This window comes from Hoplias malabaricus, chromosome 13 (genome assembly GCF_029633855.1).
Source record: "Hoplias malabaricus isolate fHopMal1 chromosome 13, fHopMal1.hap1, whole genome shotgun sequence".
NCBI classification, from domain to species: Eukaryota; Metazoa; Chordata; class Actinopteri; order Characiformes; family Erythrinidae; genus Hoplias; species Hoplias malabaricus.
Window position 1 is genome coordinate 22,405,912 of NC_089812.1, and position 26,983 is coordinate 22,432,894.

At 42.2% G+C, this 26,983-nt stretch overlaps 1 protein-coding gene across 2 annotated transcripts in view; it reads left to right on the forward strand.

Moving 5' to 3' along the window:
• Positions 1-26,983, forward strand: part of rarab (retinoic acid receptor, alpha b) — a 95,630-nt gene that overhangs the window by 42,286 nt on the left and 26,361 nt on the right. Inside the window, exon 1 of one of the 2 annotated variants that reach the window (XM_066642085.1) lies at positions 10,215-11,130. The exons of the other annotated variant lie outside the window; for it this stretch is intronic. Within the exon in view, the coding sequence (XP_066498182.1) occupies positions 10,956-11,130 (175 nt within the window). The 5' untranslated portion in view covers positions 10,215-10,955. Of the gene's footprint in view, positions 1-10,214; positions 11,131-26,983 lie in introns of those variants that run through there. 2 annotated transcript variants of the gene reach the window in all.

Genomic DNA, 26,983 nt, shown 5'->3' on the forward strand with positions numbered 1-26,983 from the left:
GGAAACTGGGGGAAACCCACACAGACACAGGGAGAAAACACCACACTCTTCACAGGCAGCAATATGAGGAGAGGATGCCACCCAGGACCCAAGAACCTGGAGCTTTTGTGACAGAGATACTACCTGCAGCGCCACCGTGTGTTGGATTCTGGCCCTTCAGGTTTACAATGGAGCTAAGAGGCTAATGTGGCTAACAAGTAATAGCAGCTAATTTTTTTACCCGCAACCCAGCTCCACTGCGCGCAAGCTTAGAGTAGACAAACTGAAGGGGGCACAATCCAAAAAAGTTGGAAACCCCTCTTCTAGAATATTGAGTGATAGGGTGTTCCAGATGGTCACTACGGTGTTGCTTACTGGTTGCTATGGTATCTCGGGTGGCTATTAGGGCGTTGGTAGGGGTTTACTAAGAAAATTATTTTGATGCAATACTTCATTAAATAAGCCTTACAGAAATTTTAAAGAGTGAGAGAGACCAGATGTAAAACTTTTTTGGGGGTTGCTTTTGCGGAGGTGGGGTGGGGGGGGGGTTGTTTCTCTTCTTCTTCCAGATGGTCCACTTAGCTCTGGTTAAATATTACTGCCCTTTCCCACCCCTTCCTTTCCCTCTCCCTCTCTGTCTTTCTCTTTCTCTATTTCTCAGGCTCTAATCCACTCTTGTCTTCTTCACATGTCTGTACCTTTCTCTCAGGAGAGTGAGGTAGTGAGGAGGGTGGTCCTCAGATCTGAACACACTCTACACTGTAAAACTTAAGTCATTTAACACTTAACATTAGTAATTAATTCACATTAACATTAGTCATTTTTTTAAGGGTAAAGCATTGAAAATCTTTTAACAATCATTAGAAATAACCTTAACAGTGCCTGTTCCTTTAAATAAAAACGAGCTGCTCGCTGTTCACCCTGACCCCGAGTGCACAGCAGTGAGAAGCGAGGAGAAGGAGCTCTGGTTTTTATCCGTTTTCGCTTGCTTCTCTGTTCTTCTGTTTTTACTCAGTGCTCTTATTTCTCTGCGCTCGTTGTGTCTGTTCTGCTGCGTTTAACCTCGTCTTTACGCTCTCACATAAACGCGGGTCCAGCACTGTGATTGGACAGACTCAGATGAGGGGGCAATTGTTGTTGGGAAACCTTGTGAAGGTGGAGGTGTTTTGGGAGGATTTTGTGTTGGGGTTGGACAGGGAGGTGGATCTTTAACAAAGGGCAGACCTTTCCATTTTTGTTGAGATTGAAATCCATCCTGTAATTCATTAACATTTCCCAGCAATAAGCAATTCATCTGCTGCCACTGAGCCCCAGTGTCTCTTGCCCAGAACATTTCCATCTGAAAGAGAAGCACTCTCCATGTGAACCCCTGTCACCTCTGACAGATAGATAGAGAGAGAGAGAGAGAGAGAGAGAGAGAGAGAGAAAAGGTGAAAAAGAGAGAGATAGAAGAAAAAGATAGGTAGAGAAAGAAACAGAGGGAATAAAAGTGAAAAGAGAACAAAGAGAGGTTGATAGGGAACTGGGGCTGGTGAGGGGGGGGTAAAAGAGAGACCTGGCTAATCATCAAGTAACAACACTTTTTCATTACTTGGAAAATGATATCCTTTATTTAATGCTGTAGTCTTAGTATTAGCTGCGATGCTAGCTATTGCTTCTAGCGTTAGCCTCCTGTGTGTCTTGTGATGATGGGTATATGGTAACTGGTTAGTGTTCCAGGTGTTCGCTAAGAGTTCCCTCACCAGTTGCTATGGTATCTGAGGTTGTTGCTGTCGTGTTGCTAAGTGGTAGGCATGCTACCTGAGTAGTTGCCAGAGTTTTCCTAATGTACAGCATTGCTATGCATGTTGACTTATAGCATGTTGCTATTGTTTGCTATGGTATTCCTGGCGGTGGCTATGGTGTTTCTGACTGGTTGCTATAGCTGTGTGGATGTTGGTAGTCCCAGGTCATGACATGACTGAATTAATGATACTTTTAGCGGATTAGCGTGTTTTAGCCACTCTTTTCTACAGGGGTCTTGGAGGCTTTGAGTCTTTGAGGAATGTTGTGTCGCCCCATTGTAATTGAATCAGGGCACATTGGCAGGGGGAGGGGGGATGGGTTAATTGCCCCCTGAAAAGTGGTCAGCGCACTTGTAGTGGAGGGTCATGTGGAACATAATGGAGCTTTTTCCAGGCCATTGTGTTGCTCCTCAACGCCTCTGTCCCGCTCCAAGTTTTAGGGCAGCTTTTCAGTGATTAAGCGAGAGGATTTGTGTCGGCCTGTTTCTTTCGGGGGTCTTTCTCAAGGGTCTTTGAATCGATTTGTCAGTAGTCAACCCCACCCCCCACCACTCTGCTTTGGAAGCACACTTGGAGTCCTTTTTGATATGTGGCGGCTAAGTGGCTAATCTGCTAGCATTAGTGTCCTCTGCTTTGTTTTGTATTGAGGCTGGCCCTGTGTGATATACATTATAGGTCTGCAAGGGGTGCTAGCTTGGCTCGTGTGTGTGTGTGTTAAAACAAATCAGTGTACTACTTTAACGCAAACTTTGACCTGTGACATTCGCTTGTTTTCTCCACTGATTCTTTCTCCCGTTATGAAACAGCCATTATACTGACACCTAGTGGCCTGGATTTAAACATTGCTGCCCCCAAAAGAGACACTTTTTGGAGCTTAAACTGGTCTCTCGGGGACAATGAAGCCTTTTAACTCTTCACTGCATGTGAGATGCACTTTACAAAAAAAAACTAAAAGATGGCACAATGTCATTGCTGCCCCATTTGAGGTGGAATGGATCATTTACGTAAGAAGTTAATTTTACATTGTGTGTGTGTGTGTGTGTGTCTATGCGTTGTTGAGGTGCACACTTGCTTTTGTTTCCTGGTTGTGTGCCTGATGTCAGACATCTTTGCCACCTCAAGCCCCGCCCCTCTCAGAAAGAATGTGGGGTAAAAGAGAGTGAGAGTTTACTGGAGGTAACAGGCCTAGAAAGCAATCTCCCTCTCTCTCTCTCTCTCTCTCTATCATAGAGACACTCATTCACACACACTTTATTGTATTCAAAAGTTTGTGTACCTCTGGGCACATGCCATGTTGATTTTCTGAATGAAGATAAGTAAAAAAAAACTCTACAGGGAACGACTTGTAATATGGCATTTTTCTGCACTGACAAATTTGGTGCATAATTTCTAATTATTTTGATCTGCAAATTATTTAAACATTCAGTTGCTGCTTCACTGAAAACAATGGAATATTCAATTACCGCAAAAAAATAAGACAAACCAACAAACCCATTCTTTCTTACTTAAGTATTTTTACTATACTTCTACATTTTATACTATTTGCTGGACGGCTTAGTGTGGTGTCTTGAGTGAGTTGTTACATATATGCCAAAGGAGTGTGTCTGTTCAGTGTTTAATGTCTGTGGCTCCAAATTTTCCGGCTCTGGGGAGAACACCCCTTCGTCCTTCATGAGGCAGGGCACATCAAATTTTGCATTAACATAATAGATTACATATATTATTTAAGACTTTAATGAATGACTGCCGCTCCTTTACTGAAATACTGATGATGCTTTTGTGACTCATGCTCCGCAGCCGAATGTGGTCTGGCCAATCTAGCCTGGACTGATCATTTAACTAGGGTCTTATACAAAAAGCTGTACTACTGCACTGAGTTTACTACATGCATTTAAAGGCGACATTCACAATTGTAATCAAAAACACTTTTTATAAAATTCAGAAGATGTTTCCTCTCAATGTGCTGCTCTCCAGTCTGTTTGCGCTGGAAACCAGTTAAATGTGTTTACGAAGCCCCAGTGTCTGTAAACGTGCTCTCTTTCTCTGCTCATGGCACAGGCATCTGTCTTTTTTTAATGAGAACTACAAACATTTTAAAGCACAAACCAAGATGAGGATGTTGCTCTATTCCTGCGCTATAGGTGGGTAACACTGACTTATTTTTGCCCTTTCAGATCACTTAAGGTGGAAATGTCTCCAAACTCGGGAGACGGCTAACTGTATTAGCGACAGTGCTACGAAACTAAACTACTCAAGTTACAAACGAGTTTCTGTGGGAATTCATACAGTGAAGAAAAACTTACAGACAAGTTACACTTCAACTGTGTCATTTTTTCACCCTCAAACACACCGTTCCACATTAAAAGTTATGAAGATCCTGTAATGTCCTCTTTAATAATGTCCTCTTTAATAATCCGATAAGTTTATGTGTCTGACAAAAACCTGACTTCCACTGTGTAGCAGCCAATTATATCACAGAAAGTCGTTTTTCTAAACATGGATCCACTTTACCTGCAAAAATATAACTTACTTTCATATGATTTCTAATATTACACAGTGCTGCTCTTCTCAGTGGTTTCACTACACGGCTGCTGAGACTGAAACTAGCATGTGTCCCTCTGTTATAGACAGAGACCTGAGCTGCTACGGTGAGGACTAGGGGCAGTGAGTGGTATTGAATGAATTTTCAGATACTGAATGGTGAGAGAGCCTCTGAATATGTGTCAGAGATGCTCAACTTTCGGCCCATTTACTACATTCCTCAGAGAGAGAAACCTGAAAGAAATGGGATATGAGTAAACACACTGAGGAGCTGAAACACAGCTCTGTTGAACTGATTATAGCCCTTACTTGGAGGTTAGAAATTGGAGTGTGCTGTTTAGATTAGCACTGAACAATCTGATTACTGCAGAAATGATATAGAGTTGGCTATAGCTACTTGTAGACACTTTTGCCCATCAGTTTGGTGCTTATATAGTTCATAACTGGAGCTACGAAGCTACTGTCGCTAAGACATAGCACGTCTTTATGGAACCGTGATGACGTCTGGTGAAGATTATTTTCTCTCTGAGTAACAGAGATGAACATGTGATGCTTGGGTGTTTGAGTATAATCATTCACTCTGATGTGGTCCTGTTTTTTCTTTGTGACGGTGGTGGTGTTGGGGGGGGGGGGGGGGTTGTGGTCTGTGGCTTTTCATCTCATTTCCATCCTCAGAAGATGGAGTGGTCCACTGTCGGTGACTTGGGGTCAACAGAACCCCCCTCCACCCTTTACCCCAGCCCCCTTTGAAATGGTGATGATGATGGGCTGACCCCCCTGACCCCCCAGTGTGTTTGGGTGGGTTCAGCTCAGCCCCAGAAGCCCCCCACATGTATTTGTCATGTCCAGGCCCAGGCGTGCTGCTCCTCTATTGGCCTTTTGTTCCTCAAGCTGCTGGCTGAGCTTGGCGTTCCAGACGCTCCATTCAGTTTTGGAGCAGAGCTGCATGTTTCCCTTTAGCACTCGTTCCCTCTCGCCCTCACGCCGAACCACTGTGAACCAAATTCAGCGAACAAAGACCCTAATACTCATCGTATTACAGGGAGTGAGTGTAACACGTGATCAGCCACCATTACGCACAAGGAACCTCCAAAGAACATAAGGGTTCCTCCAAGCACCAGGCACCAGAGCTTCTTCTGTTGTAAGTGGTTCTTTAAAGAATTATTTTGTTAATAGAAAGAAAGATAGATAGCGCACCACTTTACAATAAGATAAAGATTTAGAAATGATTTAAAGTCTGTTTATTAAGTAATTGTCTAAAACTGAATGTGACAGAACTTACTGAAAACGTGAAGGTTAATTAATCCAGAGCTAATAACGTGGCTTTAGTCATTTCACAGGTTAAGTTACACCACATTATCATTAATATATCGAACGACACTCTGTTGGTGGTTACTTGATTAAACCTGGTGGCTAAGAGAAGTTTTAGAGGAGTTAATTGATGACTGGAGGGGGACTTTAATCTGAAAAATGTTTCCAAATTTGGATGTTATAATATGGTTTCCAAAACCATACAAATTGAATTGAGTAGAAATGTTCTTACACACAATTGAAGGTTCCTGATAAGTATCTTAATACATTCTGCACACACACACACACACACACCAGGGCATGAATGCCCTGGGCTGTGTGTGTGTATGTATGCATCTGTTGTTTAGGGTCAGTGGGTCAGCAATATGTGGTGGTGGACAGGTGGTGTGTGAGGCCTTAAGCGTGGACTTGACTGACCACCACACACACACACACATACACACTAATCACCAGCCCATCCGCCAGATTTAACCCTGCACTGAAGAGGTTAATGGGAGCCAAACCTTCCTGGACATGAATGTTTGAAATATTTAAACCTGAAACACAGGGGTGTGCTTGATGTAAACACTGAAATAATTAGATTAATTACACGCACTGAGATTATACACTGCTTTATCACTTTTCCAGAGGAAACACACACACACACACACACACACACTGCGAAAATGTGCTTCCTCAGAGACGTGTAAAGTTGACCCTCTGCTTCGTTTTGAACGGCTGCTAACACAACACCGAACAGCTTAACATACCAGAGGCAAACTGTCCAGATCTGTCACACTAGCTCCCTACTTCTGCTTTTGCACTGAATGGTCCCTACTCTACTGGACTCTACTCACTGTTTGGTCTGTTTGGTGAGTCGGATAAAAACAAATGTGATCTCTGCTGCAGCTGGAGACTTTACAGATGGAGAGTTGGTGCTGGACGTCTGCGTTGCGAGGCGTAGAGTGATGACTCTCTCTGAACAATCAGTGCTCTGCAAGGTTTACACACCACGGTTTAGTCCCTACTCGACTCTCTCTGAACCACGAGAGAACCGCGACTAAACAAGAACCCGCTTCCAGAACTAGGACTTGATTTACCTGATGGAGAAAGAAAAAAAGAGGAGCTTAAGGAGTTAAGGAACGTAGATTAGAGTAGGGACCATGTGGTGGAAATTCTTCACAGAACTCCTGGCCTAGATGGCTGCTGCAGTTTCCCAGGTTGTTGCTAGGGTGCTGTTAGGAAACTGAACGTTGGGCTGATAACCCATCCAGAGGGACAAGAAGCACAGAAGGAGACAGACACGTCAGCGTATGATTATAGAGCCAAAGATGGTAAACTCACCCTGATTTTATTAGAAACCACTAACTTCACCAAGTGTACAAAACGCACAGAAGGTCTGGAGATAGGCTGAAGCTTTATTCTCACTTTAAAGCTCATGCATCTGGTGGAACGTCTCACACATCTGGAGCGTCTCACAGTAGCTAATCCACACCATATGCTAACCCTGCTATACACATTAGTGCTGGAGAAGAGGCTGAGTCAGGAGGAAAGAGACAAGCTGAGATAGAACAGAGCGTCCTGTGTCTCAGTATCTAACACAGTATCTCAATACCTAGCACCATGGCCCAATACCTAGAACTGTGTCCAGTACCTAGCACTATATTTCTGCATCTAGCACTGCATCAGCACCCAATGAGATGCCAATGATTTTTACATCTACAAGGTGGACCAAGAGAGTGGACAGTGAGTGAACACATGGTTTAAAAACTCCAGCAGCACTGCTGTGTCTGATCCACTCGTACCAGAACACCAGTGTCACTGTAACTTGCTCTGTGTGGGTCCTGAGCATTAAAGAACAGGGTCAGAGGGGGTAATAAAGTATGCAGAGTAACTGAAAGAGAGTAAACAAAGCAATAACTCAGTAAAACTCACATAAACAATTTTTTTAAACGGCGTAAACCCCTCGCTGGTCTCAGAGGTCGAGGAAGGTCAGGTCTCGCTGGAACGAAGATGGAAGTGGTCTCTGCTGAACAATGGCATTGGGTGAGGACAGTGAAGGATGGAGTATTTTCATGCTGATAGAGGAGGGGGTAGTGTCTGGGGCAGTTTTGGGGGGTTTAGTAGTGTGTGTGTGTTGGGGGGGGGCTGGAAGGTAATAAATAGTCAGAGGCCTTTCATGTTGCCGGCAGGTTTTCTCATGCATTTCCTCCTCCTGCCATAAAGTCTTTGAATTCCTCACAGAAGCCCTGCTTCTCCCCCCTTCTACCCCACCCCCTCTTGTCCAAGCATGCACTACGAACTTTCCCTGATTCACCTCACATTTCTGAACTGTAACGTTACACACAGTGGCCAGGAATTTGTGGACACCTCATCCTGCATAGAATCTGAAATGGTGGGTGTGCTCCCGTCTTTGCTGCTGTGACAGACTAACAACGCTTTACACTAGGTGTCTGAACATTGCTGTGAGGATTTGATGGCATTGGATTGGATGCAGGGCAACACACTGGTGCAGCAGGTAGTGTCTCTGTCACAGCTCCAGGGTCCTGGAGGTTGTGGGTTCGAGCCTCACTCCGGGTGACTGTCTGTGAGGAGTTTGGTGTGTTCTCTCTGTGTCTTTGTGGGTTTCCTCTGGGTGCTCCGGTTTCCTCCCACGCTCCAAAAACACACGTTGGTAGGTGGATTAGAGACTCAAAAGTGTCCATAGGTGTGAGTGTGTGAGTGAATGTGCGAGTGTGTGTTGCCCTGTGAATAACTGCTGCCCCCTCCGGGGTGTGTTCTTGCCTTGAGCCCAGTGATTCTGGGTAGCCTCCGGATCACCGCCGCCCTGAACTGGATAAGGGTTACAGACTATGAATGAATTAATAAATGATTGGATGGAGGTATATGTATGGAGCTGTACTATATGGGGTTCCACTGCTCCACATTTTATTTAATAATAATAATAATAATAATAATAATAATAATAACATATTTACAGTGTTTCCATTAAACAAAAATTGAAAATAAAGAAAAATAAAAGTGTTAATAGTGTAAAAATTAAAATCATCATTTAAAATAAATGTGTAGATCATTTAAAATGTAAATAAACAGGAGAAATATATAAAATATCTTTTAAAGTGGGTGTGTTATAAAAATTAGTAATCATAAACAAAGTGTAATGCTTTTCTATGGAGAACTGCATAGGAAACACCATCTTTAAGGTATATGCAGATGAGCTCTGTTTCAATTGGCTGCCAAACATTTGTCCAACAAAACATTAAATAAATGAATGGAAATTAATGTAGAGGCATGTAGGTAGTCATAATGTTACAGAAGTACATTGAAATATGAGCAGTGTTGAACTTAACCGTGAAACCCCTTCATTTCAAAGAAGCGAGGACACTCCCTGTGATATGGTCTCTTTAAAGAGATGTTGTTGTAAATAACAGGAGCTTTTTAAAATGTAAAGATCTTTAAATAATGGAAAGGTTAAAGGCTTTTCCCTTGAAGCACTTGTCCTTTAGGAGCTGTCATCTGTGAGCGTGTGAAAGACTGAATGGTGTTGAGGTAATGTATTTAGTTCTTGGGGATCTTTTACATTATTTATTAAAGGGCTAATGCGGTTGGTTCTGGAAAGCTCCGGCACCTTTAACCCACAGCTAAGTGCTCTGTGCTGGTTTATAAGGAGCAGGTATTTGATCATTAGGCTGAAAGCGGGTGTCTGTATCAGAGCCGATTAAAAAGGCAGCCGTCCATTAACCGGTGTGTTTTATTGGACGAGTGGCCTTTTGTGCCTGGGCTAATATTTTATACGCCGCACAAAAAAAAAAATCAATAGCCACCTTCTACAAGTCAAGGACAGAAATACAAGAGTGAAGGGCATGAAATCTCTGATGGATCGAGCCATCAGTGCCCGACCTCGCCATTTCTGACGGATGCTGGTGGGTCACTGAAGAACCGGACACTGTCATTTTCATTAAACGTGCAGTCTGTCATTTTTACCACAAAAAAAAATGTAGCAAACAATGTTTGTGAAAATTATAATTTATTTCTATAAAGTGCAACTAACATGGGATTTATTCCTTCATTTATTCATTTGTTCCTTCATTCATCTTCTGTAAACGCTTCAGCCTTTTCAGGCTCCATAGCCAGACACCCAGTTTCTCTCTCTTTCTCTCTCTCTCTCTCTCTCTCTCTCTCTCTCACACACACACACACACCTTTGGACGGTTGCACACACACACACTGTAACTCACACATCCACCCACTCGTTCACTGACACACTCACCTGTAGAGTTTCACACACTCACCCAGTAACACACACTCACACCTGTGAGTGTCAGTTCTCACATGAGATTAAGAATTAAACTGATTTGTAGGTGAAGTACACAAGCACAGACGACTGGTGAAATTGTGGAGTGCACCTTTAAACCAATATATTTTTTAAAAATGTATATGTATTTTAACAATTGAAATAAGAATTCAGCAGCCAATGAGAGATGAAGAAAACGAACATGGGCGTGACTTGAACACAGAGGGTGTGTCCTTATTGTGGTGGGCGCGGTTTAGCACCGAGGAGGCGGGGCTTGTCTCGCAGCTGCTGCCTCTCGTCAGTGTGTTCGCAGTGTGGGATTTTTCGGTTGTGAAAGAGAGAAGAGAGCAGGGGACGGAGGACCCGGCGAGTTTTCGGATTCTGAAAGCGTCCAGAGACAGGAACGAAGACGAGGAACGAGAGGAGAAAGTTTAAAACCCTTCCACTCGGGTTTGTGTAGTTTTTAGGTGAAAATGTGGACGAAGTTCTGTGTCACTACGGGCCGGTTGAAGGAGGATTAACGTTAGCGCTACAAAATAGCATTGGCTTCTCTGCCGTTTCTTGTGTTTCTCTGTGGATTTTTAAAAGGATTTACAAGAAGATATTGACGGATTTTACCTTATATACCTCGTCTTTGTTTGCAGGGGATTCTGAACTCGTTTGAACCGCGGCTAAATAGGTTTTTTACCGATAAAGGACCAGTTTTCTAGACACCTCTTACTTTGTTTGGAGGTTTGCTGCTTTTCCCCCCTAATGGAGTAGTTATTGTATATTTACTTAGGTTAATATACGTTTAATGACCGAAACTCATCGTTTTTGTGCGTTTCATACGTGCAATTATGATTATGCAAGAAGGACCAGACAAGTTGTTTCTCTGAGGGGTTCAAACTACACATTCTCATACACAGGACACGACTACCAGCGAATATCACAGTCTTCCACCTTTATATCCACGTTTTCAAGCTTTGAAAGTCTTCCTATTGCATTCTGGATGATCTGGAGCCCGGGGTTGGATACATTGAAGACATAACCAGTTCTTAACTTGGGATTTTGTCCATTTCTCTGCTATGTATGAGAGTGTGGACGTGGTAGGACTCTCAGGAAGTCCTAACCCATTTTTAGCCATGGATTACTACCAGCAAAGCCGGGGTTGTTTGGTTCCTGATACGGGCCTTGTGGTTGGAGGACATCGAGGATTCACTACCTCCATTAGATCCCAGCACTGGAGTGGATCCACTCACTGTAGGTTCACTTTGTGTTGTTGATGTTCTTCTACACTTTCCTAAGCCCCCCCCCCCCACCCCCAATCTGAGACCATAGATATTCACATTCAGAGTTCTGCAGGTCTTGAGTCTGCATATTTTTCCACCATAAAAGCACCAACACTTGTGTTACAGTAACACATTTGGCAAAAGATCTACCTCATTCAAAGCATATTACTATTTTAGTCAGTTGCAGTGTTGGGAGTATTGCCCAAGGTCTTGTAATTGATATTGAGGTTGTGGGGTTGTTGCTTTCTTCTATACAAGTCTGGATACTGCAGATTTGTCTACCTTAAGAGAACCAAGGGCTGTGTTGTCTTTTACACATTTAGCACATTTGCTGATTTATTTAGAGCCTTTTATGATTTTAATCACATGCAGCAGTAGTGATCTTGGATAATGACCCGAACTGAAATAGCCTAGCTTTTTTACTTGCTTTCTTTTAAACCATCCCAAGCTTCATGATGCAATTTGAAATCGAAGTTGTTCTGGTCAACCCTCTATAGGTCTGGAAATGGCAGATTTGTCCACCTTAAGCGAGCCAACAACTTTGTTTAATTATATTTACATTTACACATTTCACAGAAGCTAAAATCCGAAGAAATTTATTATTTTATTTCATAGCAGTTTTGGGAGTTTGCCAAAGGTATTTTACTGGTATTGTTTGGGGTTGTTGTGTTCTTCCACACAAGCTTTGATACAGATTTGTCCACCTTAAGAGACTTAATAACGTTGTTTTGAAGGCTTTGACTATTTCTTATTAGACTGCTGTGCTTCTATAACATCTATATCTTCTGTAACTAATTTTAGACCAGAGCTATTCAAATTGCAGCCAAACAGGTCTTGATATTGTAGATATTTCCACATTAAATGGCCTAGCATTTGCGCTAACTTGTATTTACATTTCCTCCTTTGTTAAACACTCTTATCCAGAGGAATCACCGCTTTAATCATTTGCAGTGTTAGGGGTCTTGGCCAGTGACCCTTGTTGATATAGTTTGGCTTTCTTGCTTTTTTTGCACATTCCCAAAATTCCAAATGTAATACCAATGAACTTTAAATCTCAGCTCTGCAGGTCTGTGTGCTGCAGACGTGCACCTTAGGAGAGCTGGGAGATGTGCTAACCTCTATTTACATTTACACATTGGGTATCTGAGTAGTCACAGGACATTACTGTATGAATCATGTCACAGATGGAGGAACTTACTGGTAGAAGGTTTGCTTAAGGTCTTCTACATTTTCCCAGGCCTAGTCATTTAGTTTAGTTTAGAATATAGAAATTTAAGTTAAAACCCTGCATGTCTAGAAACTGCGTTTTTGTCCAAAATGCCATGCTATATTTACATTTGCAGACCCTGGAGATGTCCTTATACAGACCTATATAACTATGAGACCTGAGGTGTTCAAATATGAGTCCCATAACTGCATATGCTCCAAATCTGTGTGTGTATACCCACACAAACACACACACATATATATATATATATATATATATATATATATATATATATATATATATATATATATATATATATATATATATATATATTTATTTATTTATTTATATTTATAAGTATTATTTATATAATTAAAAACAAACTGGTTTTAACAAAACAGCAGTTGCAAGTGCACTGTTGACAGCCTTGCTCTCAAACTGCCTTTGTTTTGATTCCCAAATTATTTTTCCCTCTCAAATTTAAAGTTCTCACGCTGCAAGCTCATTTCCCTCAGCTTCTCTCTTTGCTCCAGAGTAGTTTCTTGCTCTGGTTTTGAAATGGGAGGATTTTGACAATTTGGGGTTGGGGTCAGGGCAGAGTGTCAGTGAATTCTATCAGCTGATGTCTCCTGGTTTTGTGACTGCCTGCCTATTACGAGAAAAATAAACAAGGAGGTACATGTACATTTTGGCCATTTGAGCTTTGTTTTGAAACAGGAAAACTTTAAACGCTAGAAACTCTGTTATCTGAAAGAATATTACAAGGAAATGTAAAGAGGAAAATTCTCAGATGACCTCTGGGTGTTTACTAGGGCCGTGCTCTCTAGTTTTGACATTGATGTGACACCACAATAACAGCCCATTTAGAAATGGACAGTAGTGGTGTATTTGGGTTTTCATGGTTGGTTTGTTTCAGTGATAAACAGCCGACTACAGAGAGAGCAGAGTTAGTCCTGTTCAGTGTGAATTATGTTCAATGGTGGTTTTTAGACATCAACTATCTGTGCATCAAAATATTGTGGGTAAAGGTCAGGATACATGTTTTCCTCGTATCGTCCACTCCCGTTGTTCAGTTGACCAGCTTAGGTTGCATCTAATCTCTGGAAAGTGAGGTGAATGTGGTAATAGACAATAAAACATTATATAATCCAGAGCTTATCAGCCCAGGACTGGATGCCCTTTGACCAGGCTGCGCTATTTTATTTCATCTAACTTCCTGAAAGATCTGGATCTTTTTAAAGGCCTTGATTATCTGGATCAGGTTTGTTTGTGGAAGGAATTGAACAAACACGTGGAAAGGCTGGGATTGTGATTGAGGACCTTTCTGGTTTAATCAGCACCTTGGTTCAGGTGGAAATTGTTGGAGGTTGGGTGGTCATTAGCTTTAAACAGGATGAGGATCCAACTGATAAAGACATAACTTCAACGTAGGAGGAGATGTTTAGATTTGAGATGGTTGTAATAGATATTCGAGGCTGGCTGTTTTTACTTTACAGCAGCAGGGTTTGAATAGCAGCAGCTTTCTCCATTTGTGCTGGACGTCAGTGTGGTGTTTGGTTTAGTTTGTGGACGTGTGACCTCTAGGTCAGTAGCCAGAGGTGTGGCGAAGTAGGACTCAACAGTGAGAGCATTCTCTCCATACTATGTTTCTGTGTAGTGTTTGATATGTTATCAATGAAAATATTTAATAAACATACTATCACTTTACTACGAGCGAACACAAAAAACACCCATACAAAAATAGAGTATAACCAGTAGAGATGACCTGTAGGTGATTATTTTATTAGCTTTTCAATTCTACTGATAAATATAAGCTATTTCCAAAAAGATTTTTTAAAAGAGAAATTTATAAAAATATCAGAAGTGAAATAATGTTTGTCTTTCATTTTCAGAGCAATAGCATACAGACGTGTAAAAAAGTTGGATCCCTCATCAAATAGGGTGTGTATGTGTTGATTTTCTGAGTGAATCCACTAAAGAGATGAGATAATACTACTTTAATGCCAGAGGAAATTGCATAGAAGTAGGTCCCACAAAGATGACTCCTGGAGCTAACCATTACACCATAGATGTGTTAACGAAGCGTGGGCTTGTCCAGGAAAACACAGTCCTGCACCGTTTAATGCACTGGTACTTTTTAAATAAACAAAGTTATACATAAATTGTAGCCTGTATAAAATTCATGACAACAATTATAATTCATACCATGGGTTTCCAACATTTTACCAACCACGGACCATACAGTAGCCACTGACACAGCTGACAGTTAAAAAAAAAAATAAAAATTGTGATTAATTTCACACATGAGCCACTAAACTTGGAAAAGACAAAAGCGTCTTCACACTGATCCAGAGACGGAGATGTGATGCTGTACACTGATATATAAGTGATCACAGAACCCCAATTAGAGACAGAATTCACATTGGTATAATGTGCACTCTCCATAGCACTGGATAAACACTTAAAATGTGTAGACTATAAATAAATGTAATACTTAAATTGGAGCTGTACACTATGACCAAAATGTATGTCCCAATATATTTTTTAATATTGGTCATTACGATATAATTCTGATATCAATATGAACAGCAAAAAAGCCACAGAAAAACTGCAAGGAATTTAAAGCTACATGACATCACCATCAAACAACAAAAGTGAATAAAAGTGAGGGCAGTGAACTGAGCAGTGCCCTGTAATGACCGTCAGTCAATTATAGTAAATATTGATATTGAATTATTGTCCAGCCCAAACTTAAATATATGCATAAATATAAGTAGACTAAATGTGCTACTCAAACCCAAGCTATAGGGGCATAAAAAATAAAACATATAAACTGAGTCAACCATAACAATTTGAAAAAGGCGCAAATAATGAAGATAACAAAAGATAATGAACAGCGTCTAAATGTGCAGTGTAAACTAAGCTCTTATACCCTTAAAATTCATGTATATAAAAGTATATATTTGAATATAGGATATTTATTTTATTATAGGATAATGCTTTAAACAAATTAATTACTGAAGGAAATAGAAATGATTCTGCAGAACGACTATTTTCACAGCAAAGCAAACCCCCTCCCACTTGTGATCATTCAAAATGTCTTTGAAGATGGAGTGGTGTGTCTGAGCAAGATGCCGACTGTAGCTTGTGGTCGAAATTCAATTTGTCTGTAAGTTTTTATTCACGGAGGGTGAGAGAAAGAGCCTCTGAGCCAGTTCAGAATGAGACCCTTAGTTTGTTTCTCATTTACGGAGCCAGGGCTGTGTACAAACACTGGAGCTTTTTCCAGCTCAAACAGAGCAGAGAGCAGCAAATGGTGAGGAAACATTTCTGAATTTAGTAAATCGTGTTTAAGCCCCATAAAACAAGATATCAAGGATGTTTCTGCTGTTACTCTTCTGTGTGGTTGTTGGAGGCCTGATGCCAGGAGACCCCTGGCAAAGATCGGGTCCTCCGCCTGGTGATAAGGAGTGTGTGGTTTATGGAATATTGTTGCCCATAAAAGCAACAAACCTGTCAAAGGTGAGTGGGTTAAATGCGAGGAGGTGTTGTTCTGGAGCTCCTGTTGTGGCGTGTCAAGTCTGTGCAGCTTGTGAAATTAAACACAGGGAGGGCAGGAGGGAGACGATGCCGAGTTTACTAAGTCTGTGAGTCACGGGGCAGTGAGGATTGTGGGAAGTGGAGTGGAGTGTGTTAGAGATGAAAGGTATCTGCTGCTGGATCTGGACTCTGTTCTGAGGAACCAGACTCAGACCTGATTCCCGTCTGAGAGCCACTCTGTTTACTCGAGGTGTTTGTCCAGATTTACAGGAAACACTGCAATACAGCTTTATCATACACACACACACACACTCACACTCTGTAAACTCAGCACTGAGGGCACTATCCTTCTTTCATTCACCCCCTGACACTCTCTCTCTCTCTCTCAAATAAAATAATAATAATTTACCGTAGTGAACACATTAGATCTTCACAGCAGTGTTCCAGCCTTCTGTAGTTCTCCTTCTCCTCTTTCAATATGGATTGTTTCATCTCTTCAGTGTTTCTCGTTTCCACAGTTTCTCTCATGTTTCTCCCACATTTCTGTTTTTTCAGCATCTCTTTTAGTTCTCAGCATTTTTCCTGTTTCCTGATTTTCATACCTTCTTTCCACTTATTTTCTCTCACATTGTCTCTTATTTCTCCAGTGTCATTTCTCATGTTTTCTCTGTATTTCTCTTATGTATTTTTGCTCTCTCCATTGTTTCTATCATTATTCTCCTTTGTTTTTTCTCTCTCTCTCTCTCTCTCTCTCTCTCTCTGATGGAGGGGGTAATGGTAACGGCTCTTTTGGCCTTGTGCTGGTCATTGGGGACAGATTGAGTCTCTCTGTCTCTCCACAAGGTCCAGGTCTCAGGAGACATTCATCACAACGTGTTTGAGAAACGCTCTGTCTCTCAGAGTGACAGCAGGCTCAGACGCAATCTCTCCACACTCCTCTGTCATCCCTCCATCCCCCGCTTCCACCTCCCCTGAGACGCTCACCCCCTCCACACACTCACAAATGTTTCTGTACAGGAGGAGAGGACGGAAATGGAGGAATATGAATGTGTGGGGCTTTGTTTACAGCGCTGCTGCTTTCATAGTAAACAGTAAAGTAAATAATAATGTTATAACCCACACACTGGCTACTATATGTAAACACCCCCCCTACCCCTAACCCTGATGAGATGGCTCTATTAGTGCAGTTCAGTTACAGTAAGTATGAACATTCCTTTTTCTAACTGTGGATCGGGACCCCCTGGGCAGGTGGGCCTCGGTTGGTTTCTGACAGTGTTTTTACACCTGCACTGTTTAATCCAGTTAAATCAGACTCTGGTTCTGTTTCAAGTTTGAAAGAAGTAATCGCACTCAGATATGGACCAAAACAACTGTACTGTGTCTCGGTGTGGCCCCAAAGTTCACCTGAGTTAGAATAAAATGGAACCCCTCTCTCCAGTCTCAAACATACAAGAAACGAGAACAGTTCCAGTTCGCAAACTAAAGTTGGAACTGTTCGGCATGTTTCCATCGACATAAACTGGTTCGTGAACCAGAAAATTTGTTCCCAACTGGAACCAAAGAAAAGTAGGTTTTTCAGTGTGAACCGTGGCGTGGTCCGTGAGCTTGTGGAGGTTCAGTAACTCAAGTAAGAGCTCAGAGCCTCACACACAGCGTTATTGCCCAGTGGAGCTGGACTGGGCCACTTACAATATTTCATTTAAATAAATAATAGGAAATAAAACAGGAACACGCTTGGTTTCTGTGTGTTTCAGGTGCTGTTAGGTGCGATATTGTGTACTCAGCAATATCCTCACTCTGGTCTGACTCAATGGTAAACAAAGAATAAACAATGAACCTGTCATGACCCTTTTAATCAAGACTCCACAGTTTATCTGTGACTATGCTGCTGTATTCCGCCACAGCCACGCCCCCCGCTGATGACATATTCCTGGTTCCCCTCTAAACGTGTAGAAACGCGGGCCAAGTTTCCAAGAATCAGGAACAGAACCGGTTCTTTTAATGGAAAAACGCTAACAGAGACTGTCCTGGTTTTTATGTCGTGTTACCGTTGTAAACTTAAATAAAAGCCAAGTTTATATACAGCTGTGATTAACTCTGCTATATTCCCTTCTCTATTTCTATTCCACCTTTTAAGGTGTTACAGAAATTGTGATTGATGAGCTGGTAAGTAATTAGAAGAAGCACTGCACGTGCAGTGTGTGTCTGTCTTGTATAATGTCTGTCTTGATCTGACCCACAATTACTAGTAGTAGTAAACTGAAATAGAAATATGATGGCTACAGGACATAGGGAAGTCCTTTAGTCCACTTGCAGTGTGAAACCATAACTGATCGGACCCAATGTATACAATAACAATACACAAACCTTGGTTCGGAACATGATCCAGACTTTCATGTGTGAAAATGCTCTAAATGATCTCTGCCATGGTTCGTTTCAGGTATGAACACTATACGAATCATAGGCATCTAAACGAACCAAACATGTCCCAAGATGGAACAACAATCGCTCCCAGAAGGAACAGAATGAGTTAAAAGCAAGGCCTGTTGCAATAAGCGCAATATTGTAATACCATGCTATTTACCAGCCGCCCACACAGAACGGCAACCCTCACAACTGCGAAGTGAGTGCGTTTACCCTTTTTGCACGGTCTTTGTTTTACACATTAGTACTTGTGTAATGAATGTTACATTTGTTTAAAAATCACAAAAAGTCTTCTATTTATAAAATGGACACAATGTCAGCAAACCTAGCTGTGAAACCAGATGCAGTTTCTCCCTCATATGGGTGTTTAGGCAGTGCATATCCTGCTTATGCTCTGATTAGCCACATTTAACCTATCAAAATGACCACCTTTTAAATACTGTTATATTTAGGTGGCTGTACTTATAAAGAACAGAAAGGCAGCCCCACAGAACACTGGCTTTAATTCGCACAGTGGAGGAATTTCTGGCGCTGTTTTGACTCTTTACCCATTTTACAACCTCTTGCTGCTTGCTTGTGTTTTCACTTTGTAAAACGTCCTCCAGGTAAACACACACAGCCCTGATGAGTGCATTAATCATGTGGGACTAGTCAGGGGCTTTCTTTATTACTGGCATTGGTTCGACTGTAAATGTGTCAGTGTTTGAACTCAAACCGAATCAGGAGTAAAAGTGTCGTTTTCTTGTTTGATCTGGACCAAGCGAAAGAAACTACAAGTCTGAACACACCCTTTCTTTCTCCTCTCTAAATGTTGCTGAGCTGTGTCTGTGTTCGGGTCCAAAGAAGAATAGAGGCCAGTGACGGTGGATTAAAATGTGCAGATGTTTAAACATTTTTTGACTCTAAAAGTCAACACAAGCCCTGAACCATTTCCGTCTGCTGTAAACTCAGGAGGAAGACCACTGAATGAGGAGCGTGTGTGTGTGTGTGTATATAGATATGAAGGATAGGGAATGTTAAACAGGATTATCAGCAGGGTGATGTTTTTGCTTTGTGAGCTCTGAGGATTATCTACAAGAACACGGCACTATACATGCATTTGCGTGTGTGTTTATATAAATACAATGCAGGTTATGCAGGGTGAAGATTAATGTGCTTTAGAAAAGCCCAGTGACCTTTGAGTCAGTGCGTAGTTCCCTGTGTTTTAGTGCATTCACGTTTTTATTTTCAAATGCGTACAACACACATAAAAGTCGTTTTTCAATGAGAAGTTGTGTCCAACTTTTGACTTTATCTACTGTCCCAGAGGGAGGATATATAAAATGAGGAAACTCACTTGTCCTGCAGTGATTTTAATGACGTCTGGACACGAGGGTCATCACTGAGGAGACATGGACTGTGCTTCATCACAGGCGTCCCTTTGTAACTTTGGGAGGAGGGTTGGAAAGCACCCCTCTTGATTTCAGGACAGTGCTGTAAATATGATTTTCACTCTGGAGGGGAGCCCAGGAGCAAAAACACCAAGTCTTACCTAGTGTTCCTTTAACTACAGTCGAGGGCGAGGCAGTTGGTCTAATCTACATAGACAAGCATTAACAAGGAGAATGAGAAGCAGTGGAGCAGCTGCACATGAGCCTACGGTCATCATGCCCAGTGCTAAGTATGATCTAGAGGTTCATAAAGCACTATGTAGCATTGGACCTGTGTTCTGTGGAGGGATGGAGGTGTTTCCAGTACCTTTTGGGATGAGTTTGAGTGTCAACATCGTCCACAATCAGATGAGCTCAGTGATGTGCAAAAATAAGGCTTCCCAGAACAACAGGATGTGTTACTGCAGCAACAGAGGAACACACTCCTGATTAACACCTGTCATTTCAGAGATTTCTAATGAGCATATGTTTGTTAACATTTAGCCATACTGTGTGTGTTTGTGTTAGCCCCATGCTGGTTAGCCATTTTCTGTCAATGTTCCAGCGCAGTGTGGGTAGTCTCCTGTCCTTGTCTTATCTCTGGAGAGAGTTTGATGGTGTGAGGTTTTGGTTGGACGTCCCTAACCTCTTTAATGTGGACGCTAAAGATTTTTTAATGCACCAGAACCGGTTCCACACAGGAATTCTGGAATCTCCCTCCACCGCCACAAGCATGTGCTGCGCTGCTCTCTGAAGTGGGAAGCATGTTGATGTTGGAGAACTTTGGAGGGAATTCTCAAACCATTAGCTTCCTCTCAGCGGCTAAGTGCTAAATGAGCAGTGGGCTAAAATGTGACGACTGATTTTAACCAGACTTGTGTTAAAATATTTTGAATTCTGAAGTGTTCAGTGCTCTTTAAGGAGAAAAATGGAATAGACCGATTGACCCAATACCACCAGGACTCGCTTGGTTCTGTAGTTCTTACTGAAGGTAATTAGCTAAGAGCAGTAGTAACAGTAGCTTTTGAATCCTAAATTTGGGTTAGACTTTTATAACTGAGGTTTCTAGTGCATATTGGGGCAAGTGTGGGATTAGCTTTGTCCTTCAGTATATGTTGCTCTTTACTTCACTTCTTCTTCTCATCTTCTATGTCTTTAAAGGTGCATTGTGTAAGATTGAGAGCGATCTGTTTGCAGAATCGTGTTTTCATTAGTGTAAACTTACGCATTTTCATTAGCCAAGAATGAGTTCTTTATTGACTCTAAACAGAGCTCTTTGTGTTTGCTTGTTGATGTGACCGCTTGGAAAGGGAGGGGTGAGGGAGGGGTATTTGAGCAGCTGCAATCTGCAAATTGACCACTAGATGCCACTTAACTTTAACCATTTAAAACCTTTCACTAAATTAAAACTGCAGTTGAAAATGGTCAGACTGATTCCTAGCTGAAGATACTTTTCAGTATTAACTTTAGATTGATGACAAAGCACAAGCTCAAATAAACAAACAGTGCTCAGCGCTCCCCTCTGTACGTGATATGAGGTTGTTATATAGAAGCTAGCATCCCTAGCATCCCAACCGGTGAAAACTGACCTTATTCACATTGTTGTGTTGTGAAAAAATACCATGAAGTTAACAACTGTGAGAACGTAATTATTCAATTTGCAGTAATTATTGATAATATTAATACACGTTAATATTGCCCTGTCACTGGTGATACCATGGTGTGTCTCGGAGGATTCACTACGTTTAGGCTTTGCTAATTCTGATTATATTTATTTATTTATTTATTACTCCTAGCTGTGTACAGCCTCTGGTTTTAAACCTTTTATATTGAAAATTAAAGACTTTTATATTGAAATATCAAATTAAAATATGTAGTTGTAAGCAGGAAATTGAACTACCGCTGTACTTTCTAAAAGGAGCAGGAGGTCCTTGTGACCTAGTGAGCAGCATTTTTGAACTCTCTCTCTCTCACTGTGTGTGTGCTATTTGTGTTGTGTTAAGGCGGATTTGGACAGACTCTGTTGCTGAGGCTAAAGCTGCTAAGCTACTCCCGTGTCCCAGTGGCTGAGACTCTGAGAGTGATTAACTCTGTTACAGGCAGCTGACGCTGCGTCTGCCTCACTGGAGAACACTTTGGCACCTGGACATGGAGGACCAGCGCCATCATTTATCATTTTTACAGCATCTTCTGCAAACTGTGACTTCCTGACTGAACCAGTTTATGCTCCATGGAGCGGGTCCCTCACATGGGGACGGCATTGTTTACAATGACTTTAGTACAGAACCTCTTCCATCCAGAATTAGAAGGATTACTGAGGGTCTGAGGTCAGGTCAGATACCAGACCTTCTAGGAAGGCTTTGCTCTGGCATTCAGCCACATAAACGTTAGTGAGGTCAGGGGCTGATGTTGTGTGATGTGTTCTAGCACTCTGACCTTATCCAGTGGCTTTGGATGGAGCTCTATTACTCCAGAGAACACAGTTCCACTGTTCCTCAGCCCAGTACTGGGGGGGGGGGGGGGTGCTTTACACCCCACTAACTGCTCCAGAGCATGTGGCTTTGTTTGTTTTTCTATTAAAGTGAACACTGAGCTGAATGATGTGGCGCTGAAGAGAGAGACAGTACAGTGAGATTAGATGATTAATTAATCCTGGTCAATAGCTTATTGATTACAGACCTGATCATTAGTTACAGGCCCAGGTTGCATGCGGCAGATTTGTGGTGGGTAATAGAAAGTGGTCCTGCATTCCTGGGGGGCTGGTTTCCTCCTAAAAATAGAGGAGAAAGGATTTTAGTGACCAAAGTGGCACTTAAATCTCAGACGAAGTGGGGGAGGGGGCGTCTCGTGTGCTGCACCTCGTAAAAGAACAGGGAGGAAAAGAAAGAGAAACCAGGGGCAGTAATAAACCGGGCAGTAAAACAGAGGGAGGGTCCAGGGGTCTGAGAGTACAGGAGGGAGGGGGATGTGGCGGGGCAGGGGGGCCTCCTGTTCAGAGTTTCTTTTTATTATTATTTTATTTTAAAGGACCACAAACAACATTCGTTCACCTTCTGTTTACACATGAATGTGTGGATAGGCAGGTTTCAGTTTTGTGTAAATAAACAAGGTTATATTTTAATGGGAATTTATTGTATTATTAATAATAACACACTATCCACTTAATATGTTATCTTGATTGCTAGTATTCTTTGTGTGTAATTAAAGGCCGATTTATACTTGACTCAATGCAGAGCCTGCACCGTAGATCACGCGAGAGCCCTACGCCATTTTGAGTGTTTATACTTCTGCGTTGGTGTCTATGCCTTCACACCACTAGGGCTGAATCTCAGACATCTTCCTCTACACTATGTAGTGGTGTAGTTCAGTTACTTTTATAACTCTTTAAAGTGCATTATTTAGGGAGTGGGTCGTTGTTTGGGACAGAGCAGAGTTTTTTTCCCCATATTTTTCCTTTGTTCAAACATTTTTATTCTTCCTTGATGTCCACACCATGTCTGAGGAAATCTCCTGCTATGGATTTGTTGCTGTCTGCATCTCTGTGGAGTTGTTCAACATAAACATGTCCATCCGGTTACTGACCAATCACAGTCATTGCAGTCTGCGTCAATGTGACGCCGTTACATAGTTACATTTCTGGAGAGGTCCTTCACAGGGCAACACAGACACACACACATTCACACCTATGGACACTTTTGAGTCGCCAATCCACCTACCAACGTGCGTTTTTGGACTGTGGGAGGAAACCGGAGCACCCGGAGGAAACCCACGTGGACACAGGGAGAACACACCAAACTCCTCACAGACAGTCACCCGGAGTGGGAATCGAACCCACAACCTCCAGTCCCCTGGAGCTGTGTGACTGCTCCCCTTAGAACAGTTTTTATTGACCTTATTTTCAAACTTTACTGTTCTTATAACACCATTCACTGGAACTCTCAGAAATGTCTTTTTTTTTTTTTTTTTGTTATCGTGTGTATCATGTGTGTCGATGTGTACTGTCTGGCTGTACTGAACTGCACTGCCCCGAAAACCTTTCATTCAACACACACTCAAAGATATGAGGCTCATGCAGCCAGACAGTGCACCCCCTCCACACCCCATTGTAAAACTGTACACCATGAAAATATTTTGCAGTGATATGACAGAATGAAAAATGTAGATATGCCCCACATTCTCGTTAGAGTGCAATGATGTCACCACTCGTTTTTTATTTATCACACGGCATGTTTACCTCCCCCAGCTCACAATCAGCGGAGCTAAGCACATGGGTCCTGATCTTATCTGCTGTGGAGCAACAGTGAAATGGACGGGAGTTAAATTATATAATAAAGAACTTCAGATCTTCAGAATAAAAGCAGTGCTGCCGACAAAGTGTCTGACTCCCCTTCAACAAAACGCGGCGGTCAGGATCCAAGTTGCAGCACACATGAGATCTCTAAGATTAGGCACAGAGCGCGTGTCAGGAGCCGCAGATTGCAGACAGAGACAATGCTGTCTGTGGAGAGCGAGGACTAGGTTTCCACCTCAAGGCCCTTAGTTCCACCTCAAACCCACTGCAGGTGCTTAGAGAGAACATGACGAGCTGGAGGGGAGATGGTGTTTGCAGCACGCGGCGAGTGTGTAAACCACAGGATGTTGGTTTACTGCTGTAGCAATCTCTAAATTTATTCTCCACCCACATCCACCTAATAATACTGCAGCCCATCTTCAGCTTCTATTTTAGTCTCCTCAGGCCTTCTTCCATCTGAATATTGACGATACCTGCTCCACCTTCAGAGCTGAGGGAGGTAGAGAGCCATGTGCTCTTCCACTGCATGGTTCTTACTCGACTTGTCTCGGCTGGTTTACGTCTCCTTCAGGTCGGTTTGGTCCTGGTCCTAGAACTGGGTTCTTTTCAAGCTCTCTGGTGGTTCCAAGCGAGCTGTGTAGGGACTAAACCCGTGAATAAGCAACCAGGGAGCAGGAACAAAACGAGAGTAGTAGAAGGTACCTAGCAGTGGAAAATCATCATTACTTTGGGGCTGAATGACATCAGATCTCCACAGTCTGTGTTCCAACATGTAGAGTATATTCCTTGTTCCTGGAGGAACACACTCCGGAGGAACACTCTTGGATGATGTGTGTATTTAGGGTTATTAAAAGCTGGAGTGTGTCGGGTGCGTCTTTAAAGCTTCCTCCTTGTTAGATGTTAATTATGTGACACTGTTCTCTAAGGCTCCGTGGATAAAAGCGGAGAGTTAATGAAGCAGACGCTGTTAATGGAGCTGTAGGAATGAGTCCTGCACCCTGGGAGTCCTCCATAACAGAGATTTATAAAAGAGAGAGAGACAGAGCGATGCAGAATAATTCCTTTTGAAAACTGGGAGTTAAAAGATTGTGGAGCTGTGTATAGTCACCGTTTTAATGAGAGCAGAGGCTATCAGTGGAATAATCCCATAATAATCCGACTAATCGCTCAGTCTGAGTATAAAACATCGGTGTACACCTCAATCAGAATATAGTACACCTGAGTACACAGCTCAGTCAGAAGAGTGCATTTCTTTACTCATGAGCTTGTTTTTTTTGACACACACATGCAGTGTTAGAATCATTAGAATGACTTTATTGACCACTGTTCCCTAACCACCAGGCCATGGCTGCACTAGGAGCAGTAAGCAAACGCACATCTTTAGGGGTTTGGTGTTTTGCTTGAGGCGTTCCAACCATCCATGTTGAAGGAGGAGAAAGTGCTGTTCCTTCACGTCCTAACACCCGTTTTTCCTGCCAGCTGTGGGGATCCAGCCGGAACTCCTTTAGGTCACGGCTGACCCCAGGTTTACAGAGGGTCCACCTCAGTGGGAGTACAGCAATCAGACTGAGGCCGTTCGCATTAGGATTCCTGTTTGAAGGAAGGGGTAATCCTGTAAATGCTCTGTTTAATAGAATAATAATATCCGTGTGAACGTCTGGATCTGATTACATTCCCAAATTTCCTTACGGTGATTTAATAGAGGCCAAACTGGTAAAACAGAACATGGTACTCAGCACAAGAGCCTGGCTTTTACAAGCGCTCGCTCTCTCTCTCGTGTGAGTGTGTGTGTGTGTGTGTGTGTGTGTGAGTGTGTAATTGAATGTAGGTCAGTAGCTGTGTGAGAGGTTGAGGGTTTATTCTGATTGAAGCGCTCACTGATTAGTTTTTATCTAATAATAACAGTTATATTAATAGTGTAATACTACTGTAATATTATTAAAGTCTTACACTGTAATAATCCTAAGCGTAGTGGGGTGGTATGTTTTCTGTCGATCCCTATTTAGTGCTCTGGATTGTTTTCTCGACACACTTCTGGTTGTGTGGTTTTCAGAGGTGTATGAATATTAATAATCTGTTCCTGTTTCTGTCGTCACAGTCCTTAGCTCAGAAATGTCTGCCCTGGACCTCGGAGAATCAAGGAAACGCTAATTCGAGGAAAACTCCAGAGAAATGTGTGATATTTGGCCTTTAAAGTAAAAATGGCAGTTGATTCCTGGTCGGTTTCCACAAGGCCCTCGTTGTTTTCTCCAAACACGTCTCTGAGAAATCTCCATCTAATCTCATCTAACACTGATCTAATCAAATCCCCTCTCTGTTTGGCTCGAGGAGCCCTGTGTGTGTTTGTGTGTGTCTGTGTCTGTGTCTGTCTGTCTGTCTGTGTCTTGGACTGTGTATTTTTTGTGTATTTCTCTGTTTTTTTTTTCTCTCTGTGTCCGTGTCGTTCTTACGGTGTGCATTTCTTTCTCTCTCTCTCTCTCTCTCTCTCTCTCTCTCACTCTCTCTCTCTGCTCTCTCTCTCTCTCTCACACACTCTCTCTCTCTCTCTCTCTCTCTCTCTGTGTGTGTGTGTGTGTTTCAGAGAACTGGGGGAGACCTTAGAGTCTGGGCTGTGGAGGTGTAAGGGTTAAAGTCTGGGAGGAAAGATTAAAGCAGCTGTAAAGCTTTGTGTTACCTGTGGATCATGTGCTTCTCTCATGACTTCAAGACTTCAGCCTCTCTCTCTCGCTCTCTCTCTCTCTCTCTCCCTCCTGTTTTCTCTCTCTCTCTCTCTCTCTCTCTCTCTCTCTCTCTCTCTCTCTCTCTCATATTCACACACACACACACATCATGTGGTCTTAAGTAATGATCAAAACCTTCTCCACCCTTCAGAAATTGTCATATCCTGTTGTTTCTTTTGCCAACTCTGTTTAGTTTTTTAAATTCTTTTATCAAAGCTTAAAGGCGTAGTCCT